Here is a 19,489-nt window from a genome sequence, read left to right as displayed (position 1 = left end):
CCATCTCATGACATCCCTGCATATAGTGGTTAGGGGGGCTCATTCCTGATGAGGCCCAGCCTCCTCTTTCTCTATATTACTAACTCAGCAGCCAACCCACACTCCCCTACAGGCCTTGGTGTAGGCAGAAGAGCTCGTCAATAACACACTTCTGGACCTCAAGACCTAAATACCTGACCTGGGGGCCGCTGAACACAGCCTCTTTTATTCAGCCCAGAGCCAAATATCCCAGCAACCAGAGGCCACAGACTCAGACTTAGATCTGGTTCTCCCAGCAAATCTGTAGTAACAGTACAGAATAGACCATGGCTGTTCTGAGATTCCTGCCATTCAGTCACAGAGCCTCCAAGAGCCCCTTCTTCTCCAAGGCACAAAGAACCCCAGGAACCTGCTTAGAAGGGTGTCTTTAGAAAAGCCAGAAAGGAAAGAAGTTGGGGGAGGGAAATGGCCCAGCCAGAGCCAGATGGGAGTGGGGGAAGAGGGGGTGATGAATTGCCACACTGGCAGAGATGTTCCAATGCAGTCCTCCTTTCCCAGAGAGGATAAGTGAGTTCAGGAAACCTGTCTGTGGATATCCAATGATGGTGGGACCTCAAAGTCTCTCCCCATGGTGCTTTTTAACACTCCCAAAGGAAGGAAGGAGCTGACAGGGTTCCAAACCATGTGCATCTTAAGCACAGAGCAGGCTCAGCCTGGAAGGCCTGCTCACAGACGGGGCGGCTGGCAGCTGGCTGTGTCCCTCCACTGGCAGGCAGCATAGGAGCTGCAGGAGATGGCCTTCAGCCTTGGCCCTCCCAGGGCTTACCTGTTTTCTCTAGCTGTCCCTTGCTGTCACACACAGGACTGAGATGTGACACTTGTTCTGATTTGCCCTTCTTGGTGTCATGCCCAGGAGGGCGAGAGAAGGGAGGATCTCACCCAAGGGGTACTGACAAGGAAAAGGGCAAGAGACTGTGGACAGGATGCGTGGCCTGAGGGAACAGGTGGGCTATCAGGCAGATGGCAGTAAACTTTCCCCTCTCCACCTCACCTAGGGGTCTGAGTCTTCCTGGGGGTCTTCACAGGCTCTGTCTGGCAAGGTGAGGCACTGGTCATCAAGACTGGTTCCAGTTCTTGAAGTTAGTTCAAGGGCCTTAGCCTTGGAGACAACAGTTGCCTTGGCACAGTCCCAGGACACTGAGCTGCTACAGACAGGAGGGCAGATGGGTAGGTAACAGGGCTGCGCTGCTCTTGATCTCATGACATATGAGGAAAATCTCAGGGGATGGAGGCTTCCAAAGCCCCCAGGGAAGAGGGAGCCCACCAGTAAAAAATTCAGGAAACAAGGACAGTACACTATCACCTATGGGGCCTACCTGCAGAATGAGCAGAAAAATGAATGTTCTGGATCCAAAAAACAAACAAAATCCCAAACCCAAATATAATCACAAGACATTGACTCCAACTCTCTTAAAGAAGGGGTGTGGGGCAAACTTCCAGCCATCCATGTCCAAGTATGAAAGAGAGGCTAGCCTGTGAAATAAGAGGCCAAGAGAGCAGACTCTGAAGGGTGACTGGACAAAGCCAGAGGAGACAGGAGTCAGAGGAGGTGCCTCTGCTGAGCAGACAGAAATGAAAAAATGGGCAGCTGAGGAGGAGCGAGGCAGTAGCAATTCCCTTGGAGTCAGCCCTACAACTTGGGTATCCTGAGCACAAGGAGGTATTTCCCATGTCAAAAACATCCCCTTGATAACAACCACGGAACCCTTTGTCCCCTAGTGCATGGCACGTGGGCTATAGCTGACACCTGAGCTAATTTTCAGGGCCCTTATAAAGAATGATGGATTGGGAAAGGTAACAGACAGGAGACTAGATCCCCAGAGTGGGACCTGGTGCCTGAGCTGACAGTTGGGGGATGGCCCATGGGACACTGGAGTGAGCAAGGCTTTCTAGAATAGCATATGCTAACAACCCTCCCTGTTCACTAGAAACAGGACTGTAGTACCCAAGAAAGAATCCATTCCTCCCCCTCGTGGAGGTGTTCCCATGGCCCCTCTAGGTAAGGACACAGTGGTGAACAGGTGAGAGAAAGGATTCTATCGCAAGAGTAGAAGACCTGGGGTATAGGTGCAGACTGCTGCTAGGAATGAGTGGCCAAGCAAAGGAGTAATGCTGCCCCAGGAGGGCAGAGGTCAGCCCCTCCACCCCCCACCCCCAAACCCCAGGAAAGCACAAAAACCTGTGCAGACTCCAACACAGCCTCAAAGTTAACAGTCTGACTCCAAGGAGCCAGGGACAAGCACAGTTTGGGGGAAGGGCATCCTCTAGTCTTGAGGTGACACCTGTCGCCCACTAATGCACACAAACCACTCAGACAAGACTACCTGGAGAGGTGTGTGAACAGGGTATGGAGAGATGCTCTCCATATCACTGAGCTCCTGGCCTGACAACTCTTAGGAGACTGCCCAGCTTCTCCCACATCAGATTTCACTTCTCTTGCTCTGAAGGGACTAGCTCCTTTGTGAGCTAGCAAGCAGCAGGAAGCTGAGGCTACAGAACAACTCTCCTACCAGCTCTCTGCGTTTTACACCTCATTTGTCCCCAGGAAGGAGAGCATCAAGGATGCTGCCAGTCAGCTGGGTAGCGGCCTGGCCTCACCCACAGACGCTCCCTCTGACACCCTCCTGCTCAGTGTCAGAGTCTCGGTGTTTGAATCCTGGACTGCTTTCTAGGTAGGTAGCTCCTCATCTTTTTTGATGCCCCAAGAGAGAGGGCCCTGCAGCACTTCTGCTCTGTGCCTAAGATGGAGGGGAACCTGGGAGCTCTCCCCTCCCCTGCAAGGCCAGCACCAGCGGGGACAGAAGTTTCTGCAATGAGCACCTCATCACCATATGGAAGGCAATCTGGTTGCAGGACTGTGCAGGGAGCATCAGGAACACCCTCCCTCTCCCTCATAAGGTCCTGGCTGTCTAGGCAGGGCTACTGCGGGCAAGGGATTCCCCATGCCATTACAGGTAATGAGTCCTCAACCGACTCAGGCAGGGGCTGGGGAAGCCTGCAATTTGCCTGCAGCTGGCGTCTGCCGTTTCCAGCCTTTTCTGCCAAATGAGACATATCATGCACTAGGTCCCCTCCCCTCCCCCTCCTGGGAAAAGCAGAACCGACAAACAACTGAGCTTGGGGAGAGCCTGGCGGCCAGCCCTTCCCCCACGTGCGGAACTAGCAGCGCCCCATGCCAAAGCGACCCCTACCCCAACCCTACCCCTCCTCCTACGTTTGAGTGCTCAGTGGCTAGGACCCTGGGCCCGGTGTTCCGAGCCGGCCCGCACTAGCAAAGCGCTGGCACCATCTTCCCGCCCCCGCAAAGCAGCTATTTATAGCTTAGGGAAGCACCGCGCCCGCCCGGGAGCCGCTGCCCATCCCGCCCGGCGGCCCGCTCACCATCCCCGAGAGCGGCACCGCGCAGCTTTTTGTCAGCGCCTTCTACCGCGAAGTTGTTGCAGCTAGTGGCTTTCGTTTTCGCAGGCGCACACCCACGCCTGGGCTCCGGCCCGGGGCTTGGTCGGGCTGGGCTGTCCTGGGCTTGCTGGGCGGGCTCAGTACAGACTCCACCAGCGCCAGCCGCCCCCGCGTGCCACTACCTAGGCCGGTCTGGCCTCCCACCTGACGTTCGCTAGAACGCCAGCCCAGGCTGGGCACGGGGGGCACTGCACCCACCGCCGGCGACTTCCTCTGTAGAGGCGCTGGGGAAACCGCGGCCCTCGGGCTTCCTGCTGCGCCCGGGGTGGGGGCAGCTGCCCGAGCCCACCGCAGGGGAACTGAGCACAGAAAAGCGGGAGAGCCAGGCAGGCAGAGGTGAGGTGGTCTTGCAGCCCTGGTCCCAATCCCCGCCCTCGGCCGCGGGCAAGTTCCTACCCGCCGGCTCCCCGGTGGCATCGGTGCAGGAGAGCTAGTGCGGGCGCCAGGCCATGGCCGCGGAGGCTTGCTCCTCACTCGTGGCGGGCCGGGGCGGGGCAGGCAAGAGCCGGACGGGCCCGGCGGTCGCTTGGCAGCACAACTGACTTTTGCCGGGCCAATCCTGGCGGGGTCCCTGGCCTAGCCGCCAGGGGTTCAGTGATGACGATGGGCTGCCCACTGGTTGTGGGGTGTCTTGTCACAGCCCTTGTCACAGGAAGCTGTGGGACCGGGAGGTGAGGAGTTCGGGAGGCAGGATGGCAATGGCCAACGACAGCATGCGGGGGCAACCTCCACCTGCAATGGGGCCTCAATGTGAACGGAACCCTAACCCCATTTGTGCCACACAGGGCCCTATGGCAGACAGAAGCGTAAGTTGTAGGAGGGCCACATAGAGCTGTCAGTCGGGGCTAGAATGAAGACTTCTGTACTAACATCCTCAGAGAAGAAGGCATAACAAAGATACCATGATGAGACCTGCAGTGAGCTCTCCAGATGGAAGCCACCTATTTCCCCACAGGGACTAAGGGTGTGGGGGCGGAGCCAGGTAAATGAGGATCCTCCCCACCTCTGCATTACTCTGTGAGCAGCTCTGCAGTGTCCAGGGAAGGTACTGAGCCTGTTCCACAGGGGAAGGGCTCAGGAGGAAAAAGTATTTCCTGCACAGAATGGCAGCCACCACGTTAGCCTGCATAGGGCATCTTCAACCTAGTGGGCAGGCTGCACTGGAACTCCCCACCGATTCCTGCCCACACTGAAGAGAACACTGCAGGAAGGGGCAGACACCCTATGTGGACTGTCTGGAGAAGACACGGCCTCTACACACTTCCGGCCCCTCACTGCCACACTCCCAAAGTGTCAATCATCACCCCTCTTCTACTTCCATTTGCTTCACTGTAGCTTCTGCCCACCAGTGTCCCTAGGTTTGGTACCTTTAAACCGAACAAGCCCGGGGCCAACCCCACTCCCCACCCCAGAAAATAAACCAGTTTTCTGCTCTCAGAAGATGACTCCTGCTCAGTGATGGGCTTGCTGCCAGGGACACGGAAGAAACACTTGCAAATACACACACATGAGTGCAGGCCTTCTTTGGGGCTTCAAATGCATGTTCCCCTTGATAGGATTTGAGAACTATCAGTACGATTGTCTCTCAACTCACTACGCCCTGACAGCATCCACATGCTACTGTTCTTTGGCAGACTGCGCAAATGGGAAGAGGTTCAGGGAGTTTGGGCACTGGTAAAGTTACATAGCTGTTCAGACTGGGACCTAGCCAGCTCCAGCTTCTTGAAGTTGTCCCCAGTTGCTGGTGACAAAATGTCACTTGTATTTCACATAACTCATGCCCTCACTTCATACCTTTTCTACTTCCTGAAAGACCAAGTCAGACCAAAGGAAGCTGAGAACATGTGCTTATCACCTACCCAGGGCCAGGAAGCAGCTGTGTTATCAGTGTCCAGGCGGCCTCCAAGCCCAATGGCAACACCTACTCTCAGGAGCATGCTGCCCTGCCACAGACAGCTCTCACACACACTGTGGTGAAGCCATCTGCTGCCATCATGTTACTGGTCAACACAAATGAGTACCCCAAGGGTCCTGGGGAAGGGTGCTCGGTGGCCTGAAGGCCCAGTACCTGTCTATCACAGCAACAGGGAAGCATACAGTACCTAAGAACTTGCCAGGCATGGGTTGCACGAGCAAAGTTTCAAGAGGGACACCCCTGGGAGAACGACTATTTCCACCTGGGCTCTGGAGGCCTTGGCATAACCACCTTGTTTTTTTGAGGCAGGGTCTCACTGTAATCCAGGCTGGCCTCAAACTCATGGCAACCATCCTGCTTCAGCCTCCTGACCGATGACCAGGATTGTAGGTGTAAGTCATTACCTATCTTGTCCTGGACTCCTAAACCCTGTTTTTACACCATATGATGCCCTACACTCCACACCCTGGCTTGTGCCAGCCAGCTCTCTCCAGAGGCATCATCTCTAGATGACCAACAACAGCAGAGCCCCAGCGAGACATTTCTTGTGCCTGTCACCAGAGGGATGCTTTTGAGTGTATGTTTGGGTGTCAAGTGACAACACTGGTGGGCCTGTGTAGGGGAACCTGTAGCCACGCTTGTACCTTATATATCCTTGAGAGCTCTTTGGCTTCAAAGAGCTTTGATATTCCTGGCACTTGTCAGTAGCCTGAGCAGTGGAGCCCGTAATGCACCTGACTGAGGAAGGTGTGGATCTCTACCACTACTCTACAGAGAGCCACTCAGCCACCTCAGGACATCCTGAAGGCCCAAGACTGGGGGCTCTGGCAGCTCTCTACCAGCCATGGAGGCTCAGATGACCAGGCCATCTTGAGTGGCCATAGGTCTCCTTGGGAATGCAGGCTTAACCTTTGGCACATATGACCAATGGCATATAAAGACATCCATGATTCAAGTGGGGGTGCGTTTCTGGTCTTGTGATGCTAAGTTCTGGATACCAGAGCTTAGCTGTTCCTAAGCTCTGCTGGCTGAGCTACCCAGGGGACCTTGTAGCCCCAGTGGTATCTTACACTATTCCTTCTCAAGACCTGAGCCCTTGTAGACCTTTAGAACCTGCCTTCCTTCTGGATTGAATGCTGGCACAAGAATGCTCCTTAAGAGTCTGAATTTGCCACCACTCACCTGCCTCACTACTATGGGACAGTGGTTCTGTGTAACACGGGATTTGGCAACTTTCCTATTATGTATGTGACAGCCAGTTCCTTCAAGGTTGAGACAAAGTGGAACAGGCTACTCTTCCCGAGGTACAGAGACCTTAGGTTCCCCCAAAGGCAAGTGTTCTACAGAAAGAGAATGACAAGGCTGGAACAGGACCACGATTGTTGTGTGGGACAAGTGGCAGGCATTGCTACTAGGTGGGGTAGGAAGCACTGGAGGTCTCTCCAAGCAGAGGACCAACAAGAGGAGAAGAGGCGGCCCACAGAAAGGCAGTAACGATGGCTGGTATCTGGGAGGGCAAGTGGACTTATGTGGCAGAGGATAGTGGGTAATCTTCATAGAAAGGGAAGGGAAGGGTTACCAGAGGTCAAAGGAATAGATCAGGCAATTGAGGCCAGCAGCCTCTGAGGCAGCCTGGATGTGCTGGGAGGCACCGATTTTGACAGTGAGCTCCCTGCCTAGGAATCTGTGGTTGGTCCAATACTGGCAGATCCGGACAGAGAGCAATGGTGGCATCAGAGTTAGACAGGCCCATTTTGCCTTACCCAGTGGTACCTCTCCTGTCCACAATGCTTCCCTTTACTTTCTCCCTTCTAAGCAGGTGTGAGCTGGTCTGGGTCCCCCAGTGCCTCCTCAGGATAATGGGGAGCTTACAACAGGCTCCTCTGGGCCCTGACCCCAGGCTGCATGGGGAGCCACTGCAATAACCCACTCTTTGGAGAACTGGAAAGCTGCTTCCATTTTATCTCAGGAGGGGAGCCTAGGAAAGCCTCCTCTGGCCAGCACACTGAAAGCAACTAGTGTAATCTACACATCTACCGATGACCGGTCCCCAAAGAATAGCTGTTATGGCTTGAGGATTCTGGTTCTCTGGCTGGCTTAGGGGAGTGTTTGTGTGTGTGTGTGTGTGGGGGGGGGGTTTATGAGGAAACAGTGGAGGAAGGGCACAGTCTGTGAGATCTGATGGTAGTCTCTGTCAGGCAGCTATAAACAGGTACTCTGGCAGACAGGAAAAGCTAGGCATGATGCCTTGATCACAAGACAGGAAAGGCTGAACAGAACTGACAACTTTGTGGGCATTCCAGCTCCCAAGAAGGCCCATGCCCCACTGTTTCTTCCTGCTAAATAATGGCAGTAGGAAGGAACCCTTAGAATTCCTGGGTGATGTCGGAAGAAGAAACACCCTACAGAGCAGGGTCAGCTCCACATAGGCATAGTCATCCCCTAGCCAGAATGGTGATAAATCCAGATGCAAGTAGAAAAGTCAATCCAACACAGGTCTCTTTTATGACACCCAAGCCCTATCTCACCCATGCTTTGAGAAACCACACAAGGGTTTACCCACCAGGAATGGGGTCACCTGGTGAGAGCAGGGGCCCTCTGATGACAAAATACAACCTAGGACCAGCACTGTGCTGCTCTTCTAAGTCAAGCTGAACTTGACAAATGATTATCAAAGCATACCCCTCTCCATGTACATACTCAGCATGAGAGCTGGGGGTCTTCTCTGTCCACCCCAATGCTCTTCATACCGGCTCTGTTCTCTTTATTGGTGCCTCCTACATGAGGGACACACTCCACACTACTTCCCTTTGGTTTTTTGTTTGTTGTATCCTCACAAAATGCCTGCTTCCAGATAGTCTGACCAAGTTCCGTTCATCAGGTTTCCAGAAGTGTTCCTCTTCACTTTTGCTGAAGACTGGTAGACAACCATTTCCAGCACCTACACTATCCCAAGCACCACACTAGGGGTGCCTGTGCCAAGGGCTGGGCATGGACTCAAGTTTAGGGAAGCTAGCCTTGTCTGCCAAAGGCGTCCACAGCACCTCTGCTCCAGATGCCTCTGCCCAAGGTGGTTATGCCTGGTTAATCCATGCAAAGTTATAGATGAAGCGTGGTTCTTAGTGAAAGACACTAGGGAGATTCAACTCTGGAAATACAGCCCCATGCTAAACCAACAGGCTGGTCTCCCTTGTAGCCCACAGCTGGCCTTCATTTGCCTCGTTGCCTCAAGAGCCCCATTCCAAATGCTTGAGCTAATGACTGAGTGTTCCTCTGCAGAGAGGGAGCAGTGTTTAGGGCACTAGACAATCTGTACCCTGCCAGTGATGGGCTGGGGTCTATCTTAAAGGTCCACGAGGCCTCATCTTGGCTTTTTTTTTTTTTGAAGCAGGGTTTTGCTAAGTAGCTTAGCTGGCTGACTTAGCCTTGTGAACACTGAAATTACAAGCAGGCACCACTATGCTAGGCTCAGTCCAAATTTGTTTTTGGACTGGATTGAGAGCACAGTTGGTCAAGATACTTACTGCCGAGCCTAACAACCCCAGGACCCACATGTGGAAGGGGCCTGCAAGCTATCCAAACGCACTGCGGCACATATGTGGACTCATACATGCATGTGCCCGTACACACATATGCGCCCACCCACCCACACATGCACATGTTTTTAGTCAACTATACTTCTGCAGTTCCTTCAGGAACTTTCCCAATCTGCCCAATCTATCTCACTATCTCCACTATCAATGAACCTTGTCACCTATGTCCCTTCCTTATCAACTGCCCCCTGAACATGAAGGTCATGGTCATTGCTGTTCAGCGGTATCCTATTCTCATGTGATCTTTACCCTTACCCTGAGGTAATGCCAGGCCCTCTGTGCAGATGAAGAAACAGTCTACAAACACTAACTTGCTTGTTCACAGCTACCACAGTATGGGACGGAGCCAGGTGTGGAGGGGGCTTTCCTCTGGAGAGCAGAGGCAGGATAAGATGAACACCACCAAGACCTATGTATGTGATGGAGTCTTTAGCTTGCTCCTCTCAGGCAATTCCTGGCCCCAAGAGCCTGTCACCATGATAATTAGGCAGGGGAAACAGAGTTCAAACTCATCGTCTTAGAAGTCAAACTTTCCAAATAAAGAAAGCAGGGGGAGAGGGGAAAAAGGGAGAAAGGAAGGAAAGGGGAGCGAGAAAAACAGGGAGGGATGAAAATTATCCAAGAAGGAGGCCTGGCACTGAGCTGAGAAGGGACATTAGGCAGTGAGTGCTGGGTACATGGTGGAGAGGAAGTCCACAGCCTCTCAGCCGCCTAACCACCCCTCTTCAGAAGCTGGCAGGGTACAGCTAAGCAGGTGGAGCTTGGCCCTTCCTGCATCTTCTGGAGTAGCTGCCATCTCATCTGCTTTTCATTGGCCATGCGAAAAGGTTTCTTCTGGAAAAGGAGATGGAAAACCACTGACCTTATCCAATTGGCCCACCTTTGGAGATGGAGAAACTGAGGTCAATGGGGCCAGGGACAGGAAGTCTAAAGTGGGGTGGGGCAGTGTGTGTGTACACTGGGTAGATTTGGCTTAGGTGCTCGCTGCCTTCCCAGCCCATCCTGTTATGTATGAGCCCACTACAGAGGCGCTTGGCTAGAAGCTCCAAACTGGGGCAGCCCCAATGGCATGCATGGCAAAGAACACAAGCCCCCAAAGAGCTCAGGGCAACCTTAGGCTCTCTGCTGCCATAGGCATGGATCACAAACTTAACCTGCTGGAAGGACATACTCTTCTATGGGAGCAAAGGCAACAGGTGGTACCGCCCAGCCCCCTCACTCAGCTTCTGTGGTGATGGCATGGCCAGCACCGAGGCTGAAGAAAAGAGTACGGCACTGCTGCACCCTCCCTCTCAAACTGCTGCATTCTGAGTGACCCCCCCCTTCCTTGGAACCCCAAGACAGGGGCTCCCAGCTTGTTTCTTTGCCCAGGCCATCTGCTCTGCCTTGCTCTACTCCACTTGCTGAGGTACTATGCATATGCCTACAAGTCTCTCCTGCTACTGCCCTTGGCTGTCTCAGGGCTGCCCTGAGGCCTGAAGCAGTGTCTTGGGGTACTGTCTAAGCTGAAACCATCACATGTAGAGATCAGAATGACATGGTAGGGCCAATCAATCAAAGAGAAAATCTTTGAAAAAAGATTTGCAGCAGGAAAAGTCTGTGCTGGAATGTTCCTCTCTGTGAAAATGCTGGACAGTATACTCTTGACTGAACACTCACTCTGAGCAGATGGATGGGGATGGAGGGGACATGGGCTGAGGTTGAGCTGGACAAACGCACCAACACCATCTAGGGAGAAAACAGCAATGGTCCTGAGTGGCTATGCAGAAACTCTGGCATGGAGGCTGGCTCACAGGATATGGTCCTGAGCCCTGGGCTCAGTTCCTTGCTCTGCTGGTTGCTGGTTATGTGGCCTTGGGCAAGTCATGCTGTAGCATCTACAGGGACTTTTGCATCCTTTCTTAAGGACTCAGACCATAAATGCAAAGGGCTTGAAAGTTCACCCTCTCTTCTGCCCATGCATTCTGGCCTTGCCACAATTCTCAGTACCTCTAGGTAACAATTGCCTCTGGTGGTCAGAAAAGAATGCACACCAGAGGAAGACATTCTAAAAGCTGTTTACATTTGACTTTTGTTGCTTTAAATTAGAGCCGTGACTGTAGCAGCCTGGCTTGGCAAGATTTCCAAGTGCCACAACCTGGGCCTGGGCATTCTATGCCATGGCCCTGCCACTGTCTTACCACCCCCCGCCCCCACTTCCTCATGGTGTGCCTCTGCTTTCAGACAGGGTAGGAGACTCACAGCTCCTCCCCACGTCATGCCCAGGGAGGGCTCCAGCCTGAACCTGGACTACGCCAGTCCAGTCTGAGCTGTGTAGTTCCAAAATGTTCAGAAGCTCAGACTATGGGAAGGATGGAAAGGTCAGTGTGGGCTCTGAGTCCATGCTAACCCTGTAAGATTCTCAAGAGCAGGACCGCTTCTCCCTGGAGAACGTGAAGTGTTTCTTTTGTTTACTCTGCTTGAGCAATTGGCCCATGGATCATCTCAGCAATGCTAAAAATAGCAGGATTGCAGCAATTCCGACTACAGCCAAGAAACTCACATTTCCTCAATTGAAACTTTCCCCTGCTTTTCTGTCCTCTGATTCCCACTACGATGTGACTGGCTTCCTTTTTCCCCAGCAGCAGTAAGTTCCCGCTGTACACCTTTGCACCATACGCATGAGGAAGAAGCAGCTGAATCAAGCCAGGTGACCTATTAGAGTGACAGCCACCAAGCACTGAGAAGCTGGCCAGTTTTCTCACCATGCTGCTTTCAGTGACAACATGTCATAGAGAAAGAGAAAAAGCAACAATCAATGTCAGACAATGTCTTTGGAGACCAGAGACTCTTGTTTTAGATGAGGTACTCTGGGTTGGTAAAACAGACAGCATTCTCCTAACCTGGCCTCACAGGGCACGTTTCCTGAGGACCACTGCTGACTCCTCAGTGGTACCCTGATATCTGTCCACTGGAGCAAGCCTGATGAGTCCTAGAGCCCATCCTTTGCTTTCCTATATTCTCTGTCTTTGTCCCCCTGACTCACGTCCTATCAGTCTGTCTCTGGAACCACCTATGTATGGACTTTGTTCGGAAAACCCAAAGCCCAGCTTAGGTACTGCTGCAGTTTCCCGGTCTAAGGCAGGTGGCTGTCATGAGACCATGAGCTGTTGTGAACAGAAGAACCAAGGGGTGGCAAGTGGTACCCAGGGCCAATCTGTTCCACTTCACCTTGTATTCAGGAAGCACTCCTTTGTTGGCACCCAGTGCAGCTAGGCCAACTGGAGAGTGGCCTATGGCAGACCAAAAATAAGAGCCCTGAACTCTATGGTCCAAGGGGAGAGAGGCCAGGCCTCTGATAAGTCCCGTGGGCAGAGGAGAGGAAAGGGTGTCTGTTCTCATAGGCATCATCACCATTTCCCGGCAGCAGATATCAAGTTTACAAAGGGTTAGCCCAATCCCTGCATGAGGATAACACCGGTACATAAAGCCTCACCAAAGGGAACACCCCAAGTAAAGCCTCCATGGAGCCCTCCCTACTAAGTCCCAGAGAGGCAGTCTGGGCCAGGTGCAAATGCTGCAGTGTAGCAGTCAGTCAGGAACAGCCTCCTCTCTTTCTTCTTCTGGAAGAAAATGCTACCACAAAGACCCGATACAGCTCACAGTCAAATACAGTCCAGCTCAACACTATGGCCTACCAATGGTCCCCTAACTAACCTCACTCCCTAGGGGAGGGCCAGATGTTTTATGTCCTTCTGCCTGTTGCCACCCTATTTACCCCCCAGAGGTAGCACTCCTGCTTGGAGCAGCTGGGCCAAGTCCAGTGAAGTACAAGCAAATCACTGGCTTTCTTCCCCTTAGTGAGGCTACCAACCTCTCTAATCACGGTCTCTAGTGTTAGACACACCAAGGCTCACAGCTCTCCTCCTGGACAGACCAGCCATGAGACCTGGGTCAAGTCACATTACCTATCTGCATCCCTGGAAACAGGGACTTACATAGTTTCACTAGTGATTTGAACCCTGGCTGGCTATGTGGAAGGCTTGGAATCTGGCACATGGCATGTTTACAGTGGGTTATCATGCTCCTTGAGTGTGGACACAGTGACAAGAAGGTGTTAAGTATCAGTCACAGTTGTTTCCGGGTGGGAAAATGATGCTATGGGATTGACCTAAGAAAGCTATAGACTATTGCAAACCAGGCAGTTGCTATACTGACATTCCCTGGCTCTGGCCATCTCCCTGCTGAGGCTCACAGGGCTTGCTGACACTGAGCTTCACTGATATCTACCCAAACAAGCCTTAACTTGGGGCTGGTGTCGGGGATAAGGATGATCCATGGCCCCATCAAGCATGGTGCCTCTTTGAAGCCAGAGGAATAAGTACTTCTCAAAAGATGGGGGAGCTATGAGATCACACACAGTCACTAGGCACCGAGCCAGGGGCAGACGCTACAAGTCTGACAGTGATGCTCTTTTAGGCTTGCCCAGTTCCATCAACTGTTCCCTGCCTGGCTCCACTGGTATCCAGTGGCTCTATGGAAGGCGAGCACTGCCTGAATAGCAGCCTGGAAAGTGCGTATCTATTCACTGGGTAGGGGAAGAAGACTCCGCCGAGGCCTCGGAACAAACAAGCAGGTAGTTTGAGTAGGGCAAGCAGAAGTCATCCCTGCCGAGAATGCTCAGTTGGGGATCTTTAGAGGACCTTTCTCAGTCTCCATCTCTGGCAGATGGCTAGTCCTTCAGTTGGCCCCACTGGCAGAGGCTCTTCTTCCCCCTTAACCACATCAGGGCCCTTGGAGGCACTAGGCTCTAGAGGGAGGGAAAACAGATACTGAAAAACAAAGATGGCTCACAATGCCCATCCCTTCTATTGGTTTCAGCCACAGAGACGGGACAAAAGACCCACCTGGGCCTCTGTGGTGGCCGTCTAGTAAGAGTGAACAAGCCCAGAGCCTGGGCAGACAAAAAGAACCAGCCTCAGGCGTGGGAAGGGGCTCAGGCTTCCCCAGTCACCTGCACACAGAACAAAACAATCTACGTTCCTCACCACACCTATCGATAGGCCCAAATGAAAGTCATCTATGAAAGATGGCTAGGAAGGGCAGCGACACTCTGTGGAAAGAGTCTGTCTGGCAGTGTATCATAGATAGCACTAGGTACACAAGGACACAAGGATCACTCTCTGGCCTTTGGGCATCTGTCCTAGAGACTTGCCCAGGTGAGGTGGCTGCAGCAAAGCAGCAGGCTTTAAAATGGAGGAAAACATACCTCTGCAGAGAATGGGGCAGGATAGACAAGATGTAGCTCAAGGCAGAGTGGAACATATACGGCCGTGAGTGAGAGCTGCAGCCACAGGTACCAACCCTCAGCCTAGGCCACACAGCAAGGGATGATATAGCACATGGGCCAGCTACAAGTATGTTTTAGTCTGCTATCCTAGAGCCAAGGTAGGCCTTATGCTTCTGGAAGACCTCAGCCACATGGGAATCAGGGTGGCCACTGCCCCCTACTTCAATCTGGTCCCTTCTAAAACCAGCTCTGTCTGCTGGGATCAGTGGAGGACCTCTGGGGGCCATGTTGGTCCATCTGTAGTCACAAGGATGAGCTGTGTGTGTTCTATGTGCTAGGGACACTCATGAATCCACCTGAGGGACCATCCTGCTCCAGGGAAGTCTTGGGCTTTGTGTGAGGCCAAAGGGGTAGAATGGCCAAGAACCGAGCCTACCTGTGCCCCAAATCTAAGTTCTTCTCAATGCAGTACCCGTTGCTTCTTTCAGAAAGGCTAGAAACTGGGTTAAAACAGGAAAAAACCCAGTCTGCTAAAATAAACATTTTTGGGGAAGATGAAAGAGCCATCTCTGGCTCTGTTACTATGGGAACACTTCAGAATCAACTACAAGATAGGGAGAGATGCTCACCCTGGACAAAACAGCCTGGTTTCAGCCCACGCAGGCCTGCCTGCCTGCCTGCCTGCCTGCCAGCCTGCCAGCCTGCCCGCCCAGAGGTGAACATGCTTGCACAGAAAGTGCAGGAACCTTCTGGATACCCAGAAACAAGCCCGTAACTCCAGTGGAGTGGGCAAGCTACCCAGAACCACCTGTCAATCTGACGTAGCATGTGCCTTCCTGGTCCCCTTTCCAGTAAGGACAGCCCTGCTCCTTGCTCCACTCTGCAATACCCCTAGCCTGGCACTAGTTAAGTAGGGGCCCTTTCACACACCTGCAGGCCCAGCCTCGGCCTGTCTCTTATCCCTGAATCCATGGCTACGTGCTTTCTGTCAGTTCCTCCAGATCCTGCAGAAGAAAGTACATCAGGCCCAAGCTGGGCCTGGCCAGGAGTGCCCAAGCACTTTACCTCTGTTTGGACACAGACGAAACTGTCTGCCAGTATAGAAGACTGGGAAACAAGGGCCTTCCGCTGGGCATCAGCCTCTCGCTGCAGAAGCTCCAACCTAGGAACTCTGATCTGTTCCTACCTGAGCTTCATGAACTGAGACACCCAGCCCCCTGCCCCAATTAAAACTATGGTTATGGGAGTAGGTACATGCATGTGTGAGAGCACAGGCGTGCATATGCCACGAAACATATGTTGAGGTCAGGGGACAATTGGTTCTCTCTCTTGTTTTACTGAAAAAATCAGGGTTGGTCAGCTGAGGCTGAAAAACCACATGTGATTAGAAAGAGACCAGCATCACTGTGGTAACAGCTGCTGGAAAACATATCCCCAGGGTCAGCACACAGTAGTGGCAGTCCAGAGGGGGGTCAGCTACATTTCAAAGCTGGCTGCTAAACTCAGTGTTACCAGTTTTTGTAGCATGAGATCTGTAGGGTTAAGGGGTCATGGAAAGCAGATGAAGCTTGGTGCTGAGAGAGGCCAGGAAAGGCCATTGGTGAAGGAAGGTGCAGCCTCACTTGCAGTGGAGACCCTAATGCTAGGAGGTGTCAGGACCCTGGGACAACCATCAAGGACAGTGGCAGCAGGTATAGAGTAGTGTGTCGCCGTCCCCCGATCCCCTGATCCCCAAATTAGAGCCATCAAGATGGCTCCAAAGACAGAAGCACGTGCTGTGCAAGCCTAACAACCTGAGCTTGATCCCCAGAACCCAAGACAGAGGAGGGAGTAAAGAATGGATTCCACAGTCCTGGCCTCTGAGCTATATTTATAAGTCACGGTGTTACACACTATAGTACACACATCAACACACAAAAAGCCTCAAAACCATAAAGTAAATATTAACAGTCCTGGTGATCTGATGAAGTCTTGAGAAAAAAAGTATGTGTGCAAAGGTAGGGTGCAGGGCAGATCTTGGAGTGATATCTACCAATACTTTAGAAGTATCACAAGCATTTTAACCCAGGCTGGAATTCTACTGCTAAGCCTTTTCTTATAAATGGGCTCCCACAAATGTACAGTGATAAATATCTGAAGTGCTGTTGTAGTAACAGCAGATGGGGAACAATCTAAGCATCCGCCAGTGGGTGAGGATGGTCACCCTCCTGAGTACTGTGCAGCTATAGAAAGAATGGTAAAGGCAGGAGTGAGATGACTGCCTAGAATCCCAGCATTGGGGAGGAGGAGGCAGGAGCATCTGAACCTCATCCCTGACTACTCAGTGAGTCTGAGGCCAGCCTAAGCTAGAGGTCCTGACCCAAGAAAACAGGCAAACAAACCAACCAAAAGAGGTGAGCTGGATACAACAGCATGCCTGGAATTCCAGCCCTCAGAGGTCAGCTGAGGTAGCAGGACTGCAAGTCTGAGGCCAGCCTTGGCTATATGCAAGACTCTTTCTCAGGCAGGGGATAGAGATCACTGATATAGCCCTAACTTAGGCTGAGCAAAGCCCTGGTTTTGATTCCCTGCACTGCAATAAACAATAAAACAAACATTTTAAAACACTCTCTAAGAGATGCTATTAGGGAAAAAAACCAAAAACTAAGGGCAGAATTGTGTATGTTTCTGTTCTCCGTGTGTAGATACATATACTGGCTTATAAAAGCTCTTCTGAAGGAAGCACTCTTGGGACAAAGAACTGCTCCTGCTGTGGAGCAGGGCTATGGTCTGGGCAAAGGGATGTGTAGGTGCCGCTTTTCACAGCAAATCCTGTAGTGCCAGGTAGTTTGATTACCAGTAACACCTAGTACCTGCCTATAAATGACAACATAGCAGTGAGAATGGGCAGGTAACAGGGTTCTAGACGAGTGACTTCTCACCCACAAGTTACAGCCTGGGAGAAAGGATGAGCCATGGCACTGAACACTCACCACTTGACTAGCTCTCAATGAGGGCCCTGGCAGCCTTGTACCTTAAAGATCTGCCTCTGCCACAACCCTCCTGCCTGTCAAACCCTGCCCTTGAATCTCTCTCTGAGCATCAAGCAAACAGGGGAAATATAGAAGAAACCAAAGCTAAGAGGGGTCGTGTGACATGCCAAGGCCACCTAGCTGGGAGCCAGCCATGCTGGAATGGTGCAAAGGATGGGGAAGACCTAGACTAGAGATAGAGAGGAGAGATGGCCCACTGTCGCTGGGTGGGGCAGAGTACACATGGGGAGGCTGGGTTGGCAGGGGTTGAAGAAGGCAGATAGATGCTGTTAGGAGGCAGCCCTGGAAGGTGGGTGAAGCCCCACCTATCAAACATCGCTCTCCCTTACATGGGATGGCAGGCTAGCTGGAAGGGCACTGAAGGCCCAGACTTGGGAAAACTTATTTTCAAGCAATAGAGTTAGCCTTATCGAGAATCTTCTCGGTGCCCAAGAACACATGCGGGGAGGTGGACCTGCTCCAGAGCTATAAGCTCCAAGTCGTCTCTCTCTATTGCCCATATAGCCCCTGAATCTGGGCCTCTAGAAGACACATAGAACGCATCCATGTCTCTCCCTAGTGCCCAGAGGGAGTAGTGACTTGTTAGAAGTCACTCAGTTCATTACAGCCCCATATCAGTTCTGAATTCTCTTGTCTGTATCCCCCTGTCTGCACTCTGAGGGTGCCACACACCTGAGGCTCTGCAAACACCCGACCGGTGGGGGGGGGTTGATTCACACAGCAGTGGCAGCAAGCAGCCTCAGAAATCAACAAGGCAAAGTACTCACGTTGAAGAAATTGGTCTTGTTCCTCTCGCAGAAGAGCCCCTGTGCCGGCATGTGCTGCAGTTGTTGCCATGGGATACTGCTGCCTAGCAACACATCACGGGCCCACTGGAGGTTCTGGAGAAACAAGAAGTAGGTTGGAAGTGAGTGTGTGGGCTGCTCAGGGTGCCCATGGGAAGGCAGGTGGTCCCTTCTTCACGGCTGCACTGGCAAAAACTGTGGCCAACAGCAGCTCAGTGGACAGTGATCCTACAGCTCACTCCAGGAGGCTCTGGAGGAGAGCTCTGAGCACTGGGTTGTGGGATGCATTTTTGGAAGGGATTTTTTTTTTTTTTTTTTTTTTTTTGGTTCGTTCACTATAGCTGCCTCAGACTACATAAGGCAGTGGGCATAGACGGAACACTTACCTTGCCCAACCCTGCAAAACTGCCATGTAGACTCAGTGTCCACATATTATTGGGGACCCCTACTAGCCCTAAAGGCAGACCCTACTCATTTATCATACATCCTTACTTAATATAAGCTGTAGTAGAGTTGCCGTAGAGGCCTGGGCTTTGCTTAGGCCCAGGCTCTCTTGGCAATGGGAACCCATATAGGAATCCTGAGAGGTAGAGGGATAGAAATTCACAGAGGAAGACACTGAGCATGGAATAGGAGACCACTTGTGGGGTTTGGGAGAGCTTTGTTCTTGTGCAGTGCTGGGGTCAAACACAGGGTTTGCCCATAGTAGATAAGCACTCTACCCTGAACTATATCCCAAGTCATTCCTTTTTTTTTTTAATTTTGAGAGACTACCTCAAGTTACCCAGGCTGGCCTGAATTCTTGATCCTCTTGTCTTTACCCCCTCAACTCCTGTGATTACAGGAATGTACTGCCATTATTGGTTTTGTTTTTTTAATCAATCTGTAACTTTACTTATTTTTGCACGGCTGGGGATGAAACCCAGGATCTTGGGCATGCAAGGCTTGAGTTCTAATCCTGAGGTACACACCAAACCCCCATCTGTACTTCTAGTACCTCCAGTGATCCACCTGGCCCTGGAAGCTGGGCACAAAGGATACCCACGTTTGACCTCATCTGAAGTCAAAGTGGGTGGCGCCAGGGCAATGGCTTGAACTTGACTGTTTAAAGGGCTGAGAGATGCACTCTGGCAAGAGTCCAGTTAACCAGGGAGCTGAAGCCCAGCTTGGTTAGCACAAGAGCTAGGTGTGGCCACCGGTGAAACAGAGATGTGCCCTGAGCACACACAGGCTGTGCAACCTCTCCCAGAGGTGGGTAACCCCAGGAGACTCAGAACATGGACCCGGTCTGTGCTGCACAAGTTTGGGAAAGTGCTGCGACACAAAGTGGCCCCTGTTGCCCTCGATGGACTTGTTAGCAGTGTGGGGGTGACCTGCATGAGTAGCAGCAGTCTGAG

General features: G+C 52.2%; 1 protein-coding gene across 5 annotated transcripts in view; it reads right to left on the bottom strand.

The window, feature by feature from the left end:
• The window catches only part of Cabin1 (calcineurin binding protein 1), a 112,064-nt gene that overhangs the window by 17,260 nt on the left and 75,315 nt on the right, over positions 1 to 19,489 (bottom strand). For all 5 annotated transcript variants that reach the window (XM_027394218.2, XM_027394216.2, XM_027394217.2 and 2 more), the window contains one exon: positions 18,075 to 18,188. In XM_027394218.2, the coding sequence (XP_027250019.1) occupies positions 18,075 to 18,188 (114 nt within the window). The remainder of the gene's footprint in view (positions 1 to 18,074; positions 18,189 to 19,489) is intronic.

The sequence above is a fragment of the Cricetulus griseus genome (genome assembly GCF_003668045.3).
Source record: "Cricetulus griseus strain 17A/GY chromosome 1 unlocalized genomic scaffold, alternate assembly CriGri-PICRH-1.0 chr1_0, whole genome shotgun sequence".
NCBI lineage: Eukaryota > Metazoa > Chordata > Mammalia > Rodentia > Cricetidae > Cricetulus > Cricetulus griseus.
This window is presented reverse-complemented; position numbering and strand designations above follow the sequence as displayed.